Here is a 19,841-nt window from a genome sequence, read left to right on the forward strand (position 1 = left end):
ATCCCTCAAGGGGAACCACTCCCACAGACCTATGAAGATGTAACTAAAGAACAGTTACCTCATTATTCATCAAGCGGGCTCCCCAAGAGCAACGGTGAACAGGTCAATTACTCAGACTTTAAAAATATCAGAAACTTTATTTACAACCATTTTAAAATGAAAAATAACTTAACATTGAATGAACATTATTTAACAAACAGCACGACACCAACATCATGTGACCTCAGATGTTCAGGAACAACAGAAACCAGGTGGACACCACAGATGGAGTGAAAACAAAGGAATGGCTTTTCTTAACTCTTCATCTAAACTTCTCAATGGTCTGTGAGGATTGTGGTGGGCGGGGGGGGGGGTGTCTCTGTCCACAGAGAATCGTTTGCAGCGGCAGACTGTTGGCGTTTCTGTGAGGGGATCACCTGAGCTGCTCTGACATTTAACCGTCCACGCTGAGACCTTGAACGCCTCAGAAATCGATGCCAGAGTACCTTCATTTATTCGCAGCACATCCCGGAGTTATTACAGACTTTCAAGGTGACTGTGGAGAGGAAGAGCTGGCGACGCCTCACAGCGACTGGTGCGGCTTCCTGAACGTCTCGTTGGTGATGGACAGGCGGGTCAGCCGGGCGCCGTAATAATCCACGATGTAGCTGGAACCGTCCGCCGGACCTACGATCTGCAGAACGAGATGGACGCAGACTCACAACACGGACCAACAAGCATGTCTGAAGCTCCGCCCCTCATTTCTGAAAGGACTTTGAAAGGATTGCTTTAAAAAAAAAAGTCAGGAGAGACGGCCAAAGAATAGTAGAAATGTAATCAACAGGATGTGGATTCTTCTCAACAGTTGTGTCACTTTGGTGACTTTTCTCCTGATTATTTCACCAACAGTGACCTACAGCCCGTTTTCAATGAGTTTTGTAGACGGCTAAAGCTGAAAAACACGACAATGCTTCAATCATCAGGAAAGACTGCCAATGCAAAAGAAAAACTACCGTTCTATGGTTGCCGTATGGAGTGGGCCCCCCCTCTTTCGGTTTTATTTGCACCTTAGACATGTAGGGTCCTTGGTAGGGGGGGTGAGGGTACATCACTGTGAGTAATCAGGAGATGTCCCCTTAGTGCCCTACTCGCCAATTTTAACTGCACCCCCCTTAGTACACACACCCTTTCCCCTTCAATATATACATTCCAACATAAACACACACACATGCACACACACACCCTCTCATACACACATACACGCACACACATTTTGCAAGGAAGGTGGGACCTGGGTCCATCTGTCCCCTACCCCTTCCCTGGTGGGGGGTGCGGGCCCCTTAGCGATGGCGGCCGTGTCCCTTGTGTGCTGGCTCCCTGGGCCCGGCGGTGCTCTCTCCGCACGGTGGGGGGGTTCATATTACACCTGAGCCGGGGTGTTCGTGTCCCTGGGGGGTGGATCCTGGTCCTTGCCCCTGAGCGCTGGGCCCCGCCAAACTTCCAACATGGCCGAGCCTGGTCGGGCCATATTTATAACACCCCTTGTGGGCCCTCTTTTTTCCCCGGGGTTCCCCCCTCCTGGGCGGGGGCGGCGGGCCCCTGCCTTGCTCCTCCCTGGACCAACCGTGGGCCGGGCGGATGGCTGCCTGGAGTGCGGAGCGGGTCTCCCTTGGGGGGTCCTGGCTCGTACCTGGGGTAGGGGCGGGGGGATGCCCGGAACTCCTGGGTGGTGGTGGGGTGCTCATCTGGGGCTGTGGGCGTCCTTCTCCGGTGGGGCCTTGCGTTGGGCGCTCCCGGCGCGGCGGGGGGGCTGCTCTCCTGGTTGGGCTGGGGCGGCGCTCTCTTTCCCTCCGTGCCTCCCTGCTCTCTGGCTCTGGGCGCCTCGCGGCGGTCCTGCTGGCCCTGGCCTGGGTGGCGGGCTTGGTCGCCCGGGCGGCGGTTGTTCCCTGCCGGTTCCCGTGTGGCGTTGGGGGGATTTCGGCTGCCGCTGCTGCTGCGGTGGGGGTCTTGGGGTGGGTATGGCTGGGCACTCTCCCTCTTTCTTGTCACGTTCCACCATCCATTTTAGAAGAACATAAACACTCACCTGAGCACAGGTGTTAGTTCACCTTTGCACTAACAGTTTGCATGATTGAATGACTGAAATATTTCACACTAGTTGGTTTTAAGGCATAAGTATGCGTGTGAACACTATCTGTTTTGTGTACATGTTGACATGTGGACATTTTTGCAGCTAGCAGGTGTGTGTGTGTGGATAGGCCCCGCCCTTTTTGAACTACATTTGAACCTTACCATAATGATTAACAACCAGTAAACTTGTTGCTTTATGCTGCTTCATGGTCTTACCCCCCTTCCCCTCCTATTATCACCCCCTACCCCCCCCCTCTCTCTCTTCTTCCCTCCTTTCCTTTTCCGTCCGGTCCAACACCAAAGATTTTCAAACATGATTGAAATTAATAAAGTTTGGCCTCAATTACAAAAGGGGTTTATTCAGACATACCTCTGGTTTGTCTGAAGATTAATAACCCCTGTTGTTAAAGTAAAATATGTCCAACCCAAGAGGCCCTCAGCTTTCATCTGTCTGCCCAGCTGTTGGACAGGACAAGTTAAAAAAAAAAAAAAAAAGAAAAACTACCGTTCATTCAATGAAAAAGCTGAAGCCGCTCAATCGGGCTGATAAAAACTTCAGAGGAAAGGAAAACTTCAAACTGCAGGACAGAAACAACGGAAAAATGAAGATGTCTAAAAAAAATCAAATAGGTTTGTTCAAAGATTTAAGTTCTGAGGAAAAGCTGACTCGTGGTTTATTCTGCTGTGGCTTTGAGTTTGGTTTTCTCAAACCTTCTCTGTTCTGATGTGATTGACTGAAAAAAGTCCCATCAGGACTGTACCATGTCTTAATTCCAGACACAACATGGAAGAAAGCGTTGTCCTGAAGCCACAGATGTGAGGCAAACATCTGCATCAGGCTGAATGTTGAGCTGCTTCCTCTCAGACGGATGCTCAGCTGCTTTCATCTGTTTTATTTTGTTTCTTCCCTCATCCGCCTCCTCTTCTCTCAGCGTCCATTAGAAGTGTCCGGAAGCCTTGGTCATCGTCACGGGAGCCGCGGACGATGGAGGGGTTGAATACTGATCAGGAGGCTGACACCCCCCCCCCCCCTTCCACCACCACCTCATCACTGGCACTGCTCTCGCAGAAGACAGGAAGTAAGAGGTCAAAGATGGCTGAATTTCCTGCCCAACCTCAATGGAATGCATTTTAACCAAAGTTTGAGTTTCTACTGAATTACTCATTTTTCTGACCAAACAGCCCGTCTGTCTCCCCCTTGAGGCAGAGACAGGAACTGCCCAAACTCTCCAGGGGAGCGGATAACTTAACCCATCAGCTCTTCATCGTTTTCATTTATTCTTCTAAACATCGACGCGCAAATTCACATCCGCTCGTGTTCGCAGGACTGAGAACACAACAACAATCTTTGGATCAACATTTCTCTTGTGTTTTTCCTTTGCAAACAGGAAACACCTGACCGTCACACTCACCTGCATGGCGATCAATAGGAAGTCGATCAGCGTGCCGATCCCACAAAAACCCACGGTGCAGAACTTCAGCAGACCTGGAGACACAGACCCAGAGTCAGCACCAGGTTCAGAAAGGTCCAGGATCCTGGATCAGGATCCACTTTAGGAGTGGTGAAGAGTTTAGGAAGTTTCTGCCCAGAACTGCAGCTTTTTACTGTTTTTTTTTAGCTTTCAAATCTTCTCTTAATTTTTATTTATCTGCCTTGGATGATAAAGTTCATCTTCACGTGCACAAGATGGATGTGCACGTGAGTCAGTTGTCTCAGCTTTCAGCCATTTTTACAAACAGAAGAATGTAAAGGCCTATACCATACCAAACCAACGTTTTTGAGCTTTGAAGTGTTTTATAATGTTCATAAACACCCCCAAAGTGGCATTTGGATCAGTTCACACATTCCTGAGTTTTCTTCTAAAGACCGCGCTCTGAGCACAGCCCCTCCCAACCCATAAAAAACAAATGGGTTTTCACATTGTGATGTCACAACGTGAGGAACCGCCTCTTCCAGGAAGAGTGTGCGCTGCCAGCTCCGCCCCCAGGGAAACACACACACCCAGCGAGAGCTCACGCATGACTTTCAGAACAATCAAACCCATTCACACTGGAGGTGCTGGAGTTTGATCTGATCGCTGCAACAAAGATGGTCATCCTTGAAAACACAGAAAGTCAGAGAAACTTGAAGCCTCTCCTTTCTAGAGCTGTGACGGTGTGGGATTTTAATCATAAAGCAGCAGGAGTCGAGGAGTCGGGACTCTAGCAACACCCCCCCAACACCCCCCCCCATCCTCCGGCGGCCGAACACACGCAGCTTGTAATGGAAATAAATACAATGAAAATTACTAATTAGAACGCAGTAAATTTGTCGTATATCCTCGCGAGACGGAAACTTCTGTTGTAGAATGGGGATGTGCATGTGCTGAAACCACGTGTGCGTGTGTGTAAGTAGAGGAGGGAGCGATCGCAGCGCAAGAGGGAGTGAGGGCGCGCAGCTGCAAGTGTGTTGGGGGTGTGCGTTCATGTTTGATGTTACAGGTTTTCCCCCAGAAAAAACGGTGAATGATTCTTTATTAACCCGCTCTGGAGGCTCTGAGGGTCCGAACGGGGAAGTGAACCCCGGAGGAAGATCCGCCTTCCTTTTGGGATCTCCCCTGCGTCTTTCCGACCACCGTCAGGAAGAGAAATGCGCAGTAAAGGTTCAACACTCCCATGTCCAAACTCACCGGCCCTTGTCATCTGCCTCAAAGCCAAAATGTGCCCAAATAGCCAACACAGTATTTGGTTTAGACACGTTCGTGGCCATTTTTCTCGCCACAAACGGTTATATACTACATTAAGCTACCAGTAGGCATACTTGCAATACTTGCAATTAAAATATAACTAACTCCAACTGTTTTAGTTACACTATTGTCTTTTATGCCCGTGTTTGTGTGTATTTAACATTATCTGCAGCAGTTAATCAGACACACACAAAAAAGTCCCCCATAATATGTATAATGGACTGTCCCTCCCTTGCACAGGAGGATGTAGGTTTTTTCCCCAGAAGCCCTTGAAATTTGAACACAGGACTCGCAGAAAAAGTAAATTATTAGCAAAGATAAACGTGTTTATTATAGTTCAAATCATGCACCATATGCAGAACTTTCAAAAAAAAAAAAAAAAAAAAAGGAACGTGCGGTGATGAGTAATCACCGCGGTGATGCGGTTATCGTCACACGCCTACTCCAGACCTTCATGCTGTCAGGACAGCGAAGCAGTGAGATGACGGAGAACCGACTCCTTGATTTAAAGCCGCACATTTCAGGGTGTCATCAGCATAATCACAAAGCTACTTTCCAAAATTTCTTAAAGAACCAGGAAAAGAGCTGAGAACTGAGCCCTGTGGGACCCCGTCCCCACGAGAGAGGTACAGGTAAGAACAGTCATTGGAGGAAGAAAAACTGGCTTTGGGAAGCAGAGAGACGTTTATGCCAGAAGATGTGATGAAGGAAAAAAGCTTCTTTCTGAATCCACCTGAACGCTAACTTTTAAACATTTTATGAAAACCTTCTGGAGGTTTTCTGCTTCATAACTTTCACTTGTCTCCTCAGCTGGAAGTAACCGTTGCACAGCTCACTGTCAGGCACTAAATGTCATTCATCCGCATGTATTCAGGAGGAGAAGCGGCTCACGTGGAATGACCTCACACAGCGTGCCATGGGTTTTCTGAGCTCTGTGCTCACAGCTGAGGAGAGCAGCAGTTTGCTCCCTAATCTCTGGATGTGTCTGAATAGATGCAGTGCATTGGTGTGTGATGTCAGCATCCAGCCACAGCCCCCCATGTGCGAGCGCGTACCTAGAGCCGGGTATCCCAGGTAAAAGCGGTCCGCTCCAAGCCAGCCCAGGAACAGAGACAAGGCCACGGCCACTTTGTAGGAGTAACCGCTCCTGCAGGGGCACACGGGTGCACTCATGACACGGCGACATACCTAAGGGCGCAGCCTGAAACCTGCCAAATGTGTGTGTGTGTTTGCACCTCCAGCACTCACACATTCCTACAGGGGATGGATCTGTTGAAGCCGAACTCTCCGCCAAAGCCGACCTCCCTCCCGTCCTGCAGCCGACAGCTGATGTTGGGAGCTGGGAAGCACTCCACTGCACGCACGCACACACACACACACACAAGAACACACAGACGTATGCACTAAAATCACATTTGTGCATCTCTAAAAAATGAAAAGATGTAGAAGTTTGCAGAAACGACTCAGGAAACCCGGTTTTTGTAATCCTCATTTCAATTTCAATTAAAAAGAGAGAGAGAGATGGGCGGCTCTCTGCAGCCCGATGGTCCAGTGAACCAGGCTGAGAGGATCCAGTGGATTCTGGTACTGTTCAGATCTACTGCGATCACTAAACGTGTGATTCAAAGCTATGACAATAGTAACGAGATTACATTATTAGGCTCTACTAGCCATGCAAAAATGCAGATTCTTGCACTTGAGTGGTCTGCAGGTTTTCCTGAGAAGTGTAGTGATGATGGGCGGCACTGAAGACCCTGGCGGGTTCCCTACCCTGGGCCTGCATGTTCCGGCAGTTCTCCGGCTCCTGAGTGGCGTCATCGATCTTCGGATCTTTGCACAGATACGTCAGCAGAGTCAAGGTTTCAGACGTGAAAAAAGACTAGAGCAGAGACTCAGACCTGTTGCTAAAAACCAAACACTCAAAAAATGCACCTCGAGGATTTTCCAAACAACGGCTGGCGAAGCAAACGCACATGCGCAACAAACGCCTTCACTGCCGTACATCAATCTTGTAAAGTTAAACAAATTGCTAAAATCGACAGAAAACCTGCAAATCTAATGATCAAAACATCCTCGGCTAAGGCTAAGCTAGCTAGGCTAAGCTAGGCACCAACGGTTTCCCGTTTAGGCGGGCTCGCTCGCGCCCGTGAGGATATTGTCCGAGTCTCAGGTGTTCGCAGCGCTCCACGTCCTCAGAGAACACGAGCTCCAGGTGGGAACAAACGCAGAATAACATCAAGAACGGCAGGAAACAGCGCAGCCGCTTACGGAGGGGGAACGCCATGACTGAACGTCACGTGACACAATGGTGCCTTCACGAACCCACGGGCGGTGGTGATATCGAACTTCAAATAGATCCGTTTCTTGTAGAGGCGCATTTCAGCAGGTTTTCATTTACACTACTCACAATAAGTAAAGGATATTGTGGAAAATCTCGGGAAATTATTGTATTGTGGTGATAGACAAAACTTATTTAGTGTTTTCCTCATAATGGTCTCACTGTGTTCAGTGTCTTACTTACTGAGGACAAATAAAAACAATGCAAAAGAAAACCTTTTCAATGTGACATCAATGTCAACATTCTGTGGATATAAAAAGCTGATTTAACTGGTAAGTCAGTCCTAGTTCACCATTCAAACAGCCATGAACACATGACATCACGTAATGGATGAGCAGCTGCACCTGGCCATAGCGCCTTCAGGTTGGTAGAAGACAGTCAGAAGTTTCAGGTGAACTTGGTGAGCCTCAAAGTGTCATCAAGACTCAGAACTACTGTCAGAGTTTGTGACAGACCTAGGAGTGGAGCCCCACCAGTGACAGACCACAACCATGACCAGAACCTAAGGACCTGTGGACTTAGGCGTGGTTTAGCAAATGTCACACAGCTGCAGGCCTGTTTACCAGACGTGAGGGGCCCTAGTGTTTCCAGACTAACCTTTCACAACCAACTCCACCACTCTGAATGACAGACGACTGTTGCAGGTGCTATCACTGACACCAAGACACTGCCTTGGACGTTTGCAGTGCAGACCATGTGACCTGGACGACGCAGCAACGGTCTACCGTCCTGTTCACTGATGAGCATCGGGTCACCTCACACAGAAAGATGGTCATCAATTGCTGGAGAAGACGAGGAGAGCGATTCTCCGAGGTCAACATGGTCCTCAGGGTTAACTTTGGTGGAGGAGGTGCAAAAGTCCGGACAGGCATCACCAGTCAGCGCAAAACCAATTTGGTTAGACGGTCCAGTCACAGTTCTTACCTCAGAGACATCACAGAACCATCATCATCCCCCAAGTCTACCAACACCCCAGACTTTCAGTTCATGGATGATAACTCTCAAACAGAATTGTCACAACTGGACTTCAAGAAGTCAAAGTGCTTTCTGTGGTTTGGCCAGCAAAGACCTCTAACCTGAACCCCATAGAGCACGTCTGGGACCAGCCTAAGCAGAGACTGGATGGTTGTACCCTATCCCCACATGTATGAGGTTCCATTTGTGCCAAAAATATCAAAATGTGTTTTTGCGTCTACTGTTATGTCTTTGGTCCATTGTCTATGTCCACTGATTGTGTTTTTGCGTCCACTGTCTATGCTTTGGGCTCATTGTCTATGTCTATTGAACGAGTTCATTTTACATTGGTTCATGTCTATGTATTACTAAGCAATATCTTCTGCATGCCCATGATTCTTTGATTATTACTTTGTATTAACTTTGTGATGTATATGCTTGCTTTATCCTTAAACTTTATCTTTGTCATTGTCCTTATCCCATGTCGTCTAACTACGGCGTCAGGAAGATCCTTAGCAACCGTTGCTAGTGTCGTTTGCTACGTCGTCTCGCCATGTCGTCAGGAAGATCCTTAGCAACCGTTGCTAGTGTCGTCTGCTACGTCGTTTCACGTGTCGTCAGGAAGATCCTTAGCAACCGTTGCTAGTGTCGTTTGCTACGTTCTTTCCCCATGTCGTGTCCTTAGATCTTGCTGTATTTCAAATTTTGCAAAGGTCGTCAGAGAAGTCTTTTGTACGGTCGATAAATTGTTTCCCGTATTATCACGGAACAAAACACTTTAAAAAAAAAAAACCTTTATTGACAATCCTGCAAACGCGCACTGCCAGAAAGGGGGGGGGGTGCAGCGTACAACGGTTTCACGTTCCCGTTTAAAGTTATTTAGAGTATGGCTTTAATTTAATCTTGTGATGAAACTATTATTTCAAATTATTTTGAAAAATGACTGATCTTTATAAAATATGTTGTTACAAATCTGATGGATAAACGAGGATCAGACGGGCTAATAAGAGCCTTATGTGGTCCCGAGTGCGCCATCTCATGGTCACATAAATAGATTAAAAAGAAAAGCTCAAAAACCAGTCAGTTTTCGACTGTTATATTCATAATTAGTGACTCGACCCACTAAAATTTGAGAAGGTAACTCATCAAAGATATTTTAAAGGCCTCCTTGCAAGGCCCCCGTAAATCGTTCAGCGGCAAAAAAATAAATATTGCCATGGACTAATGACTTGAGGGTTTATTTCTGAACAAATACATTAAATCAACACCAATGTGTTTGTAATTTTATTATTAATAAATCAACCACGTTTTTCATGATCAGAACACAGCACATTCATAAATAGTCTTCGTAAAATGTTCATATTTATTATGTGTCATTCTCCGCGTTAAATAGAAGTAGTTCGCCTCCAGATCAGGTGGTGGCGGTAATGCGCCACTTTGTTTTCGTTTCAAGCGTTGTATGCATGCCCCCCCCCCCCTTCTGGCAATACGCGTTTGAGGGAATATCAAAATAAAGTTCATCTTAAAAACGTGTTGTCATGGTTAACCCTGACGTCTGCTTTGATAAACATTTCTTTTTCGTTCCGTGGTAGTACAGGAAAAAATTTACCGGCCTTACAAAGGACTTTTCTGACGACTTTGGCAAAATTTGAAAAACGAGAACATCTAACGACAAAACACGGGGAAACGTCGTAGCTAACGACAGCAGCAAACACCCTAGCTAACGACAGTAGCTAACGACAATAGCTATCGACAGTAGCTATCGACAGTAGCTATCGACAGTAGCAACGGTTGCTAAGTCCTGACGACAAAGTGAGACGACCAAAGACATAGACAGTGGACACAAAAACAGATTTTTGGCACAAATGGAACCTCATACACATGACCTGGCAGAACTGCATAGTACCAGTGGAAAACAGGAAGTCGTTGTCTCAGGACCACATCATGAATCTAGTGAGGAGCTTGAGCCGTCACGGTCAAGCTCTTACTGTGACAAATGGTGGAAATACCCGTCAATTTTTGTTATTAAGGGCTGTCTTTATTATTGTCTTCATCCTTGGGACAATACATATCTAATGAAAATGAGCTTTCTTTTTATTTATTGTTAATAATAGGACACAGCAGCCCTAAAGTTGTTCCCCAAAAGTCTTAAGAGTGTCTGACAGTTCAACTAACCCTGGCTGCTGTGTGCAGACCGAGGCGTGGCTCAACGAGGGCGGGGTTCAACGCATTGCGCTCCGCCCAATGAATGTGATTCTTCTTCGTCTCAGTAATTGCTGTATTTTTCATTTTCCATGTGTAATATTGAGTCCTACCAGATTTAGGAGTGTCTCCTAAACCCATGTACATTTTTCTTGTTCAGTAAAAGATTAGTTATTTTGATACTAAGATATGAACACTCCTGCTTCAAGAGCTTTTTTTCAGAAAAACAGTCCTTTTTATTTATGGCTACAGGAACAAGAAAGGCAGACTGAACAGTGAATCGGCTCTGATCTCATCTCATATTTTGCACTAGACTAGAAAACGCATTGTTTTCCTCCCTCTGCATTCCCTGCTTGTGCTCGGTGGACGAACACTCCACCCTCCTCTGCCTCACCGCGTTTAACTCCGCCCACGTTGAGGCAGGCCTCCGTCTGCACATTTCAGCCAAGGGCTTCTCTGACAACTTGGTTTCAATTTGAATTTTGACACAAACACAGCATTTTACAATGCAATAGATTTCAAGTTACTCTTACATTAATTTAATGGAAATCATGTATGAAAATGTCATCTTTTAAATATTGCATAGTAAATTGCAACACACGTTTGATTTGAATTAAACATTTTTGTGCCAGACATTTTTATTTTATTTAATATTTTCTTCTTTTTTAATTGTGACATTGAAGTGTAAATTGTAATATTGAATTTTAAATTGCAATTTTTATGTTCATATCCCAAGCCTGAACTGTTTTATCGAATTGTCAATTAAGAAAGACTTTGAATTAAATTCATAATCATCACTGAGAAGCGACTGTGCCAAACAATATTGCAATTAAAATATGGGTGCCAAGTGTAAAAATGGGCTGCACCGTGGCGCAGTGGTTAGCTCCCTTGCCTCACAGCAAGAAGGCCCCTGGTTCAAGTCCCAGCTGGGGGACCTGAACCAGGACGTCAATGGGGGACCCTTCTGTGTGGGGTTTGCATGTTCCCCCTGTGCATGCGTGGGTTTTCTCCAGGGGCTCCAGCTTCCTCCCACTGTCCAAAAACATGTTTCATAGGTTAATCTAAATTGTACTTAGGTGTGATTGTGGTCCTGCAACAGCCTGGTGACCTGCCTGGGTCTCCCCTGCCCTTGACAGGTGGCTGGGATAGGCTCCAACAGCCCCGAAAGGGAACAACAGGATTTAGAAAATGAATGAACAAATGTTCCCTAATAAAAATTATTTGACAACTTTACCACATCTAGACATTTCTTTCCATATGTATTCTGCATTTATATCACATTTTGTCTGTATTTATGACCAATGAAAGGATTATCTGTGACTTAAGGATGTGCACTTTTAGAAGCTAAATTTAAATCTAAATATTAATGATAAATAATAAATATAAATGGAAATTGTAAAGATATATGTAAATAATAAATTTAAATGTTAAATCTAAACACATATCTAAATCCCAAACATAATGTAAGTGCAAACCTGAAAGTTAAATTTAAATGTTATGATATAAATGTTACAAAACATATATATATATATATATATATATATATATATATATATATATATATATATATATATATATATATATATATATATATATATATAAACATTAAATTTAAATGTTTAGCTGAAATGTAAATGTTAAATGTAAATTTTTAATCTTGTCACAGTTTTACATATTACAAGATTTAGATTTGCGTTTGTGTATGGCGTCGTAACTGTAGCGTTCTTAGCTTGGTCGCTCTTTTTTTAAATCTGTGTTGTAAACATCCTAAAAATAATTTACTGGCTCAAGCTCAACAAAATGATACAACAAACGATATGATTGTAATAATAGGAAACAAAAATAATGTAATCAAATATTCAGCTGACTCTGCTATAAAAATACATGGACTTCTCCATTCAATTTTGATTTTATTTTTGATTCAATTGATGCAGTTACATTGTGTAGATGAAAAACCATTTTTGTTAATCCACTTTCATTGTCAAATTAGATATTTCTAAATGAATTTTGTTACACATTTACTAGAGAACCTTTTGAAAATGAAATGTCAAATACCATTTTCATTATCATTTTAACCCTTGTGCTATCTTAGATGACCCCACCCTTACATTGACGTGTTCTCCCTACCATGACAAAGGTGGATAAAGGTGGAAAGATTTCATGTAATCCATGGACACCAGTGAAGATCACAAATCATTGAAGAAAAAAGGTTCAGAGCACTGTCTAGTGGGTCTAGATGACCCAACTCCCAATGGTAAAGTGCCTAAGATAGCACAAGGGTTAATGAAGTGACAGAATAAGCAGTGTTGATAAAGAAAAAGACGTTTGGCGGATGGATTTTTCATTTTATTTTTGAGTCAACTGACGCAGCTTTTATTGTGAGGATAAAAAAGCATTTCCGGTATTGACTTATTTCAAAATATGAGTCAGAAATGCTTCCATACAAGTGACAATTTGACCCTCACTACATGTTTGAAAACTCTCCAAAATACATACCCAGTACCAGGTGAACTTTATTGACCCCCCTTCCAATACACACAAGTGGGAGATGTCAAAAAGAATTTTAGAACTTTTATGGGATGGTGTTTAGACCAAAGATTTTCCGCATCTTGGACATGTTTCTTCCACAGTGTGACTCCAGATGAACTCTGGGTTTGGAGCGTTTCTGTCGGTGTGAAGTCGCAGCGGATCACGGCAGCAAGAGTCACGGATCCACTCTCACGGTCACGTGGAAACTGTCAGGTACCTGCCGGTTTCACCTGACTTCAAAGTACGCTGCGACATCTGGCATTTCCGATTGCAAGCGAAGGCAGCGTCAGAGGACCCCGATGCGGCACCGAATCCAGTTAAAGTGAGTCTCACTCCGCTTCGAAACTGTTTTTAACGCGCTGGTTGTCAGCGGCCCGGGGCTCGGCTCCATCTCCGAGTCTGCCCCGACCGGAACCGGGTTCTGTTTCGGCTTCCGTGCGGCTGTTAGCATGTTAGCGGCTAACGGCGGCAGGTTGCGTGAAGTTGCTGAAAAGTTGCGGGACGCAGCTGCGTGCACGCAGTGCGCTTGGAGCCGCGGCAGAGGGGCGGGGCGGCGTCACGCTGCGTGTTTGGGAGTTTCGGTGGATCCTGAAGGTGTTTTTCACCTGTCCGCGTGCCCGCCTGAGCCCCCGCGCACCTGTTGAATCTGCGCACGTCTCGCCCACGAGCCCCTCTACAATTGAGCCGGCTCGGTTCTGTATTGTGGAACCAGGTTTCAGATTTTCTGGATGTTTCCACCCTTTGGCCCTCCTCCCTCCTTCCCTCCCTCCCCCTGAGCTCAGTTTCACTTCCTGTTTGCCGCCGTAGGTGAGCTCAGGTGGGCTGATTCCCAGACTGGTTTCACATCAGAATGGGAACGCTGTGACGTGGCTGGAATAGGCGTCGGTTCTGGTTCCGGTTCTGTGGTGAGTATTCACGTCGTTACCTGTGAAGGCCCGGGAGGGATAGGTGTGAACACACTGGGATGCACCGTTGGCGTGCGCGCGGGCCTGTGCTCGTGAGGGTCTCTGAAATCCAGAGGGATTATGAGAATTATGAACTCAGAAAAGTAATCCAGACTCTGGGAAGATCACGATCCGGATCCAGTGTAGCGGGGGGGGGGGGTCTCAGGAGACCGGAAATGGTCTGGAAGGTTAACAGCAGTCATCTTCTCCATTCTCCTCTCTGCAAAGACCAAATGCATCATGATGGTTAATGTCACTCTGGGTGGAGACTGTTTGCTTTCTTTTCTTGTGTGAGGAGCATTTCTGACGACTTCTTTGAGACATTTTTCACATTCTTGTTCTTTGAAACGTTGTGTGGTTGCCATGGTAACAACAGATAAGGAGGTAGAGTCAGTCACATGGATACATGTTTGTTTATTCTTTGCAATGTTTGTTCAATTTTGGTAACGAATTATAAACTCAATTGGAAATGGATCTAAGTTTAACCAGAAATGAATGATTAACATTTCAACAAATTGTCATGCATCCACCATCTCTTTTACTAGGGATTACGTACAAACATGGGGGCGGGGCATCTTTTCTTAAAGTGCATTTAGTTTGTTGAAGCAGTTGTTCTTTCCTAAACCTGAATAGTTTTTAGTTTGTGTTAAAAAACATTGATTTAGCAACATTTTTAAAGCTCCTAAATTGAGCTGCACGATATGAGGAAAACTTGGGATGTGCTTAGCCCTTGTGCTGTCTTGTGGGGTCACAATGACCCCACCCCTACATTGACGTGTTATCCCTACCATGATAAAGCTGGAGAGGATTTCATGTAATCCATGGACACCAGTGAAGATCACAACTCATTGAAGAGAAAAGGTTCTGGTCGGGTCTAGATGACCCCAACGGTAACATGCCCTGAATAGCACAAGGGTTATGGGATATAAGGATATGACTCGCGACACATGAACAAATAGCAAGACAAAACAAAAAAACAACTAATACATCATTTCCATTTAAATGCGCCAGTTTTGTTTACATAACAGTAAACTCAAATTCAAGTCATCTCGATAAGAGACGAGTACGGACTTGTCTGTTGGACTTGTGAGAACACTGATCTATCTGTCCGGTAGAACTGGCCAAAACTAATATGGACAACAATTGAGAACAATGTAGGTAGTGTATATTGGTTTCTCCGTCTATGAATATGCGTAAACATTTATCGTGCCTTACATGGTCTTTGGCGTGACGTATGTTGTATGAGCTGATATTGCAATGCCGATGAATTTTCCATCTATGGTGCAGGCCTTGTCCTGATGGAGTTCTGCTGCTGTTCGTTTGCTTATGAGCCTTTTATCTATCCTTCAGGATTTCCTCTCTCATCATCTCTGTGCTCCTCCTCCTCCTCCTCAGGTAGATGAAGAGCAGCCGGAGTGAGGTCGACCATGTTTGAAAATGTCCCCACAGGTAAAAAGATTAAGAACAAAGATTTTCAAATGAACTGATGTCAAGAACTTTGGAAACAAGGACTGATTTGATTTCAAAGCTTACATTTATAGATGGTCTCAAATATTATAGTTCAGATTAATTCATCATAAAACTCAATGTGAAGTTGCTGATTTTTGAAATCGATGACTGAAACGGTTGAGGTCACACGCTCCAGGAATCCTGCAGTCCCAAAGCCGAGTTTGCAAAAATCCGAATCCCTTAAAGTTTGAGGAACCTGAAGAAATCTCTGTGTGACGAGGACGGGCTATCAATCAAGTAAATGCAGTGAGATTTCTGCTCGGACTCTAACAAAACAATAAAAACTCCAGTAGAATGAAGGTTAAAGCGCCGTTCACAGCAGCAGAGACGATCCACCGCCAAAGTGGACCAAGATCCACTGAACCTTTCTCAGGAGAGCAGATTCATTTACAAACACCAATATTTAAGGCTAATGTGAGCATGAGGGTGGATTTGAGAGAAGCAGACATTCTTTTCTCTCCCTATCGCACCGCCAGACAACAGCTGACCTTAACTGGCACAAGATCTTCTTTCATCACAGATGACCTTTATCTCAAGACAGAGATCATGTCAGAGTAACAAAGAAGAATCATTGAAGTTGAAGCAGTTTTTGAAGGTTTGGAGCTAAAATAACCTGCAGGACATTCAAATGTCGGAAAATCCAGTAAAACGATAGAAAGATCCACATTTTTCTGCTTTTTTTGGGTCTTTTCCAACCATTTTTGATTACAACTATATTGGAAGTGCCTGATTTCTGCAGCAGGGGGAAGATTCCTGCTCTTCATCTTAAAGGCCTGTTCACACCGGGACGAATTTCGCCGGCGATTTTCGCCGACGTTTAACGCCTCGTGACTAAACAAAGGGCACCAACGAGAGTGTGCACACCGACGCGAAATAACGGCACGCATTAAAGCGTCAAAAAAAAAAAACGCTTCGGGTTCGTTTTTTTTTTTCGACGCGTCGCGTCGAAATCTACTCGACCAATGAGAACGGCGCTTTTGCTCACGTGTCTGGAGCTTCTGAAGTTACAGTAAAACACAACTTGGGGGCGCTCAAACACAAAACTGCCTTGCTGAGCACACATACCAGCGAAGAAGATAGACGCCAAGTAGCGTCTACACACAGCCGCGAAGCAATAATGACGGACATTCTAAAATATCCCCGAACCAAGCACCAGTTGGAGCTACTGGGGCTTGAAATATTCATGTTTTCTTTGTTTGATTCTGACAAGCGTGTAAATACTTGCTCTCTTCTTCTGAGTGAAAAGCGACTTTAAGAAGCGTAAAGTTGCGCAGCGCCACCTTGTGTACAGGAGTATTTCTGTTTACATTAAGCGCCATCTAATGTCAGGGAATGAAATTGCATGTTCACTCCACTCATCGTCAGCGAAAATCGCCTGGGTGTGAACACAAAAAACGTGGCGAAAAACGCTGGCGAATAACGCCTGGCGAATATTCGTCCCGGTGTGTACGGGCCTTAAGATGGATGAAATATTCTGATGAAGAGGATGTCCTGCCTTCCTCTTAGATCCACACATGTGTAAGAGGAGTGAAGCTGCCTTTAATCTACACATTTAAGGAAACGGTACTGTTCACGCCTCCATGTGGTTCAGCTCTCAGGAGGGAACCAAAACCTGAAGCAGACTAAACCGACAGGAAAAACTGTGCAGTTCTAACCACTGGTCCTTGGGGGGGGGGGGGGGGGGGGATTGCCCTCATTAACTGATCTAAAAACATTAACCATCTACAGGATATCAGCTCTGTGTTCATCCAAACAGCCCTGATCAAACACTGAGTAGTTAGGAATATAAAAGATCATAAAATACTTTTTTCTTTGTGTTTATTTGATTCCATTAAAGACACTTTGATAAGAATGACGGTACCGCCATTTAGCCGCAGCTTCAGACGTTTTGGGAAAAGTCCCGCCCCTTTAACTGTCTCCACCAATCATTCTTGGAGGCTTAATCACACGTCATCAGTCTGACCAATCAGAAGTGGTTAAAGTCTTCACTTCCTTGTTCTGATTCTGCTGATAAAGTCTCTCAGTTCTAACAAAAACACCGGCTAAAGCTCGTCTTTAGCGGTTTAGCTTTCCACAGAATCAGGTATCAGACCGTGGAACAAGTGAACAAAACAATGAGTCGTCCTTGTTAAACGTCTTGAAACCACAACGAACACACATCAAACAGTTTTTAAATCTTTTAACTTTTAAAATAAATAAAAATAAATTTATACTGTATTCATCCCTCAATGGGGAAATTCTTCTCCGCATTTGACCCATCCCCTGGGGGAGCGGTGAGCTGCAGCTGAACCGCGCTCGGGAGGCAGTAGTGTTAAGGGCCTTGCCTAAGGACCCCCACTGGGTGATGTTAACTGCTCGCCATTGATATGGTAATTGCCCCCCAGTACCATTGCTTATTCCCCTCCGGGAATCGAACCCTGGATTCCTGCATGGTAGCTTGTCACCTTACCAACCGAGCCACCCAGCCACTAATTAAAAATTTTATTACATCTTTTTGAAAAAACAGCTGCAGCTTCCAGCTTTTTCTGCAACAATTATCACAAAAATGCATGTGAGATCATGGAGGGACTGTAGATCAGTTCAGACTATGAGTTTCTCCTTTTTTTTAAATTATTTGGATGCTGGTGTGCCGCGGGATTTTTGTCAAGGTTAACATGTGCCGTGGCTCAGAAAAGGTTGAAAAACACTGATTTAGAGGACCGGCGTTCTCTCGATCGTTCCAAACTAGAGTTCAGGTGAACTTTAGAACCTGACAAACTTTGAGAACCGTCGGTGGAAACCCGCTTCGATGTGGACCAAAGAGCTCAATGTGAAAGAAAACCTTCAGATCCAGAACCAGCGTAGTCCTCTGAAAAGAAAACGATGGGGGTTTTCTCTAAAATTCAGAATTTTCTGGAGAAATTCACTATTAACATCGGGTATGTTTCTTTCTATTTTTATTTAGTTGTGAATAAAACCCAGATCAGATTCACATCAAACGAACTGAGGTCCCTCTAATTGGGGATTGGTTGGAGTCCGGCAGAGTCTCATCCTCCTCCTCGTCCACTAGAGCTTCATCCTTTATCTCTGCTCATCAGTTTCCAACACAATGTAGCAAAACTGTTTTCTGTTAGTGAAACATCTCACCTGAGGAAGGAAAGTGAGGAGCTTCTCACAGAAACAAGATTCAAATTTGATTTCATTTGATTCCTTTTTATCTTCAAACTCAATATTTGTTAAATGTGTGGATAAACACGATAAACAGAAAGTGATAAAGTGCCAGAAAAAGGAGCGGAGAGAAGGAAAACTGTATTGATTCCCACCCCAAATCTTACAATCTTTGGATATGTTTAACACATAATAAGACACAAAAAATGAATGAAAAATGTTTATTTTAAAGGAGCTGCTCGAATCTAACAATGAGTGTTGACCTTTTGATTATTGTGAGCAAGTTCAGTGAAAAGAAAAAAGCATCTAACCCGGTATGTGTGTTCATCTGTGCGTGCTCGTGTGTGTTCATCTGTGTGTGCTCGTGTGTGTTCATCTGTGTGTGCTCGTGTGTGTTCATCTGTGTGTGCTCGTGTGCGTTCAGTGTCCTCAGTGGAGCGCCAGCAGGTTCTGGGAGCTCTGGAGCGTCTCCGGGCCAAACTGGTCCAGAGGGAGGAGTGGACCCACAGTGACAGGCTGGCCAACCTGCAGGTGGCGCTGCAGAGTCCGCTCTTCAGCCACATCCTGACCCTGCAGCACTCCATCAAGCAGCTGCGAGACCAGGTGAGACATGGCTGAGAGCAGCTGACGGCTTCTCTTCTTGCAAACCGCGTTCTGAACCCCTGAACTGGTTTTGGTGCGAGTGCGGACATGAAGCTCGGCGTCTTTCAGGTCCACATCTACCTGGACGGTTTAGATCAACGATAAACATGAAGAGAGACTTTCTCCTGTTTCTGTTGATGGGAGGAGTTATCCGTCTGCTGCCTCCAGTGATGCACAAAGTTCTTCACAAGTAAACTGTAGTAAAAAAACGAACACGTTCTTAAATGACGTCAGCTTTAAGTCAGAAAAGCGTCATGGTAGTTGAGAGAATGTCAACACTTGACCCAAAGCGCTGGTGATGAAGGGTTGATGCGTGAGAGTAAATGTAACGCAGAGTCAGCATCCTAGGGGCTGTGATTGGACGCTGGCTGCTGTGACATCATCCTGGGACGGTCCTCATGACTTCTGGATGTCGAGGAGACGAACTTCAATGCTGCTCTTGAAACTCAGAAGCTCCGATGTGACATTCTTCAAGTCGCAGCCCAAGTTATGAGTCTGAGTCAAAGGTTCAAGTCTAGTAGGTAAAATGAGTTTTGTGGTTGGACAAACTTTGGACGTGCAGCAGTTTGTCAGACCTGACAGTGGTCTGCAGAGAAAAACAGAGACAAAGAGTTGACTTCTTAACCCTTGAGCTATTTTGTGGGGTCCAGATGACCCCATCCTTACATTGATGTGTTATCCCATAAAGGTGGAGAGGATTTCATGTAATCCATGGACACCAGTGAAGATCACAAATCATTA

The 19,841-nt window shown here is 44.9% G+C and overlaps 2 protein-coding genes across 6 annotated transcripts in view; one reads left to right on the plus strand and one right to left on the minus strand.

The window, feature by feature from the left end:
* Positions 1-117: 117 nt before the first annotated feature.
* On the minus strand, positions 118-7,158 carry tm2d1 (TM2 domain containing 1). 2 transcript variants are annotated; one of them, XM_004067659.4, is made up of 6 exons: positions 6,992-7,157; positions 6,606-6,679; positions 6,084-6,189; positions 5,891-5,982; positions 3,522-3,595; positions 118-673 (listed from the first exon to the last, which is right to left on the minus strand). In XM_004067659.4, exons 1-6 carry the CDS (start codon positions 7,117-7,119, stop codon positions 563-565), a joined length of 585 nt encoding a protein of 194 aa, XP_004067707.1. In that variant the 5' UTR covers positions 7,120-7,157; the 3' UTR covers positions 118-562. The 2 variants fall into 2 exon arrangements, with proteins under 2 accessions (XP_004067707.1, XP_020557874.1); XM_020702215.2 differs by lacking the exon at positions 118-673 and adding an exon at positions 2,766-3,436 and having other exon boundaries at positions 6,992-7,158.
* Positions 7,159-13,023: 5,865 nt separating this feature from the next.
* Positions 13,024-19,841, plus strand: part of patj (PATJ, crumbs cell polarity complex component) — a 108,118-nt gene continuing 101,300 nt past the window's right edge. The window contains exons 1-4 of one of the 4 annotated variants that reach the window (XM_020702216.2): positions 13,024-13,180; positions 13,666-13,763; positions 15,198-15,251; positions 18,883-19,061. In XM_020702216.2, the coding sequence (XP_020557875.1) occupies positions 15,230-15,251; positions 18,883-19,061 (201 nt within the window). In that variant the 5' untranslated portion in view covers positions 13,024-13,180; positions 13,666-13,763; positions 15,198-15,229. Of the gene's footprint in view, positions 13,764-15,152; positions 15,252-18,882; positions 19,062-19,841 lie in introns of all 4 variants that reach the window. The other 3 variants (XM_023954072.1, XM_011473814.3, XM_011473812.3) reach the window with 3 other exon arrangements.

Source organism: Oryzias latipes, chromosome 4 (assembly GCF_002234675.1).
Source record: "Oryzias latipes chromosome 4, ASM223467v1".
In the NCBI taxonomy this organism is placed as follows: domain Eukaryota; kingdom Metazoa; phylum Chordata; class Actinopteri; order Beloniformes; family Adrianichthyidae; genus Oryzias; species Oryzias latipes.